The following is a 3,785-nucleotide window of genomic DNA, read 5'->3' on the forward strand; positions in this document are numbered from 1 at the left end:
CCACCTGGGCTGATGTCACCGACCTCCTCCCTGACCCTGAGGGCCACAGCAGACCCCAGAGCACCTCTCTGTGCCCAGAATCCCCTCTGCCTTCTCACTTTTTGTCTTTCCTGCTTAGCCAGCTGGGGTTTCACATGAGCTTTTTCACCGCAGAGCCTCTCTCCCGGCAAACCCTCAGCCACTTGACACATGCATCTCAAGTGTCTGGTCAGCATTGAGCTGCTGGCCCATGGGTCTCCTTCCCAAGCATGGGGGCCTGGAGCACTCCCCTGCTTCTGACAGCCCCTTATGCTGCCATTCTGGGTGGCTTGGGTTTGCTGGTGCTCCAGGCCCCACAGCGGGCAAGTTCCAGGCTCCAGCCCTGGTGGCCGTCTCTCTCTGCAGGGAAGATGGAAAACTACGAGCTGATCCACTCGAGCCGTGTCAAGTTCACCTACCCCAGTGAGGAGGAGATTGGGGACCTGACTTTCACTGTGGCCCAGAAGATGGCTGACCCAGAGAAGGCGCCGGCCCTCAGCATCCTGCTGTATGTGCAGGCCTTCCAGGTGGGCGCGCCACCACCCGGGCGCTGCAGGGGCATGCTGCGCCCCAAAACGCTGCTGCTCACCAGCGCCGAGATCTTCCTCCTGGACGAGGACTTCGTCCACTACCCGTTGCCTGAGTTTGCCAAAGAGCCGCCACAGAGAGACCGGTACCGGCTGGACGACGGCCGCCGTGTCCGAGACCTGGACCGTGTGCTCATGGGCTACCAGACCTACCCACAGGCTCTCACCCTCATCTTTGACGATGTGCAGGGCCGTGACCTCATGGGCAGCGTCACCCCGGACCACTTTGGGGAGGTACCAGGTGGCCCGGCCAGCGGTGGCCAGGGCCGTGAGGTCCAGTGGCAGGTGTTTGTCCCCAGCGCCGAGAGCCGAGAGAAGCTCATCTCGCTGCTGGCTCGTCAGTGGGAGGCCCTGTGTGGCCGTGAGCTGCCTGTTGAGCTCACCGGCTAGCCCAGACCGCAGCCAGCCCCTGCTGCCTGCCATGCCCACCCTGGCGTCCACGCAGGGTGGGAAGCAGGCTTTCTTTGTTGTTTTTAAAGTGTTGTCTCCTCCCTTTTGGGTACCTTCATTTGACTGTCCTCACAGAGAACGTGAACATAGGCGTTCAGTTATTTCTTTCCAGTAATGGGAGTGGAAGCGCCGGGCCCCTCCAGGACCACCGTGTGCCGGCAGCCTCCTGTGGTTTGTCGCTTGCCCTGCTGTGGTGTAGCTGGCACTCTAGTGTCGTGTCTTCTATCGTGGGGCCGTTATTAACGTGTGGCACCGTGGGTCCAATTTATTCTTCTTTGTGTCCTTTCCTGAAATGTCCAATCCAGTCACGTGCCGTCATTGTGCCGTTTGCTGCTAATCGTGAAGCTGGTGGCAAAATACACGTCAGAAGCTCCTGCCCCGTGCAGTTTTCCAAAGTGGAGGCCTCTGCTGGTCCAGACAAGTGGGAGAGCCCCATGGGGACAGGGGTCCCCAGGCCTGGGGGCTGAGAGGGGTGGGGGCAGGGGACCTAGAGCTACCAGCACCGAGTATGATTCCTGTTGCCTGTTTTCTCTATTCCAATAAAGCAGAGTTTGACACAGTCTGGGTCTTTTATTTCACGGGCCACTGGGGTCCCAGCAGGGCACTGGATCTGGGCAGGGCTGGCATGAGGGAGAGGGTATCCTAGAGAAGCAGGAAGGTGAGCTTCTGGGGCTAGGGGGGTCGGGGGGAGGGAGAAGGGCACAGAGGGCAAAGTAGCTGCTCTCCCAGGGTGGTGCTGGCAGGGGAGTGCCGGCACGGGGAAGGTGCTGGGGGACCCTTGGGGTGGGGCCATGCTGGCCTGGGGTTAGACCGTGAGCCTCCGGGCGCACTGGTACAGGGTCTTTCTGCCTCCTGCAGGTCCTGGAACACCCCACCCCGCCCGGCCCCAGCGGAAGCTGCAGCGTGTTGTGAGGGTAAGGCCTGGAGCCTGGGATTATGTAGGGTGGGGTCTGGGGGGTTTGTCTACCAGGAGCACCAGGAGGAAGACGGCCTGTGGTGGCTCCAGGTGGTAGATAGTATGTTCCTGTTCTCAGAGAAGCAGGGGTTGCCCCAGGGAGCCCTGCCAGATGAGGACCTGGGATGTCTTTGGGAGCCAGCTCGTGTCCCACCCTTTCTTACCCCATTCCTACCGCCAGAGTGGGGCCCTGGGGCCCCACTTGTTTCTTCAATCCTGGCCCAGCGAGGAGCCTCAGTCCCCAAGGCCCTGGGGCCATTTGGGCCAGGCAGGACTGGAGAAGAGTTGAGAGGAGGGTGGCCAGCCCAGCTTCCAGCCTGCAACTCATGTTCGTCCTTGGGGCCTGCAGAGGGTCTGGGGCATTGGTCAGCCTCAAGAAGGCCGTGGGGAGTGGGGGCGGGGGCCACATATGGGAAGGTCTCCCCACCTACCACTCCCCAGCCGGGTTTCAAAAGCTAGCCCGGTCAGTGGCTCCTCCTGCCAGTAAGGGGAGAGGCCTGCTTAGGAGGAGGAGGCAGGTGACCAGGTTTTCTCCTTACTAGGCTTTTATTGAAGATGTTTACATGGCCACCTGCCTCTATCTGTTGTATGTAAATGGGAATGGTGCCCACCGGAGGCAGGGTCCACCACCCGTAGGTATGACATACACAGGCCTCACCATCTGAGCTACTGTTACAAGGCCCCATAGACCAGTATGACAGCCGACCCCTGCCTGGCTCCATGAGGACAGAGCCTACTGGCAAGAGGCTGTGCCGTGTAGTGCACAGGGCCCTGTAGGCAGCCGACCTTAAGCGTTGACGATGGGACCTTAATCCTGATTAGCCAAGCAACTTTAGACAAGTGCCCCAGCACTGAGTCTAGTTTCCCCACCAGTAACAGGGGTGATAAAGGTGCCTGCCTGCCTGCCTTCATTCACTCCCCAAATCTGTGCTCAGCATCCCCTGTGAGAAGCAGCCAGACACCATCCCTGCTCTCCCATAGCTGACATTCCAGCAGAGGACAGAGAATAAATGAAATACACAGTGTCAGCTGGTGGCAAGTGCTAGGAGGGGATGACAGCTGGTGACCCTTGACCTGAGGTTGACCTTAGGGTGAGGCCCTGTGAAAGGATCTAGGGGAACAGCAGTAGGTTAGGGAGTAGAGAGGCCTGTGGCAGAGCAGGCAAGGTCAGGGGCTGGTAGAGGGGTTTAGGGTACAGTGGGAACCCAGGAGGCCCCTTGGGGAGAGAAGGAGGGTGCAGGGACACGGTGGAGGGTGTGGCTGGGGCAGGTGAGCCAAAGAAGGGTCTGATGCGCTGTCTGCTTAGCACGGGCCTCATGGCTGCTCTCAGCAGTTGGAAAGGTCAAGACAGATAGACCTGAATGAGGGGCTGCCGTACCCTCAACTGCCAGAGCCCCCCACCACCAGAACCTCTGAATGATACAGGCCGGGCCTGCAGACATGGGCCGGACAGTTGTTTGCATTGAGATTTGCTTCACTCCCTCTGATAAGCCCCAGGCTTGTGGCTGATGGTGGGCTTGGGGGCTGTGATGCCAAGAGGAGGGTCCCAGGCCAGGAAACCCCAAGCAAGGCCCAGGCCGACCATGCAGGGGTCAGCGGCCAGCACCTTCCCTTCCGCCTGCAGGCTGCTGATAGCAGAAGGAAATCCTGGCGGGTTCCTGTGGGGGGTGAACTGGCGGGGCTTCCAGGCTGCTTTTAAAGCGACTGCCCGCCCCGTTCCGCCTGCCTGCCCTGTGCCTGCCTCCTGGAGCTCGTTCCCCACACTGGCTGTCCTG

The 3,785-nt window shown here is 60.3% G+C and overlaps 1 protein-coding gene across 1 annotated transcript in view; it reads left to right on the forward strand.

Annotated features, from left to right (window-relative positions):
* The window catches only part of NISCH (nischarin), a 33,162-nt gene extending 31,547 nt beyond the window's left edge, over nt 1-1,615 (forward strand). The window contains exon 21 of the mRNA XM_039243618.1: nt 385-1,615. Coding sequence (XP_039099549.1) covers nt 385-995 — 611 coding nt within the window. The 3' untranslated portion in view covers nt 996-1,615. The remainder of the gene's footprint in view (nt 1-384) is intronic.
* Nucleotides 1,616-3,785: the final 2,170 nt, after the last annotated feature.

The sequence above is a fragment of the Hyaena hyaena genome, unplaced genomic scaffold (genome assembly GCF_003009895.1).
Source record: "Hyaena hyaena isolate Hyena2069 unplaced genomic scaffold, ASM300989v1 scaffold_231, whole genome shotgun sequence".
NCBI classification, from domain to species: Eukaryota; Metazoa; Chordata; class Mammalia; order Carnivora; family Hyaenidae; genus Hyaena; species Hyaena hyaena.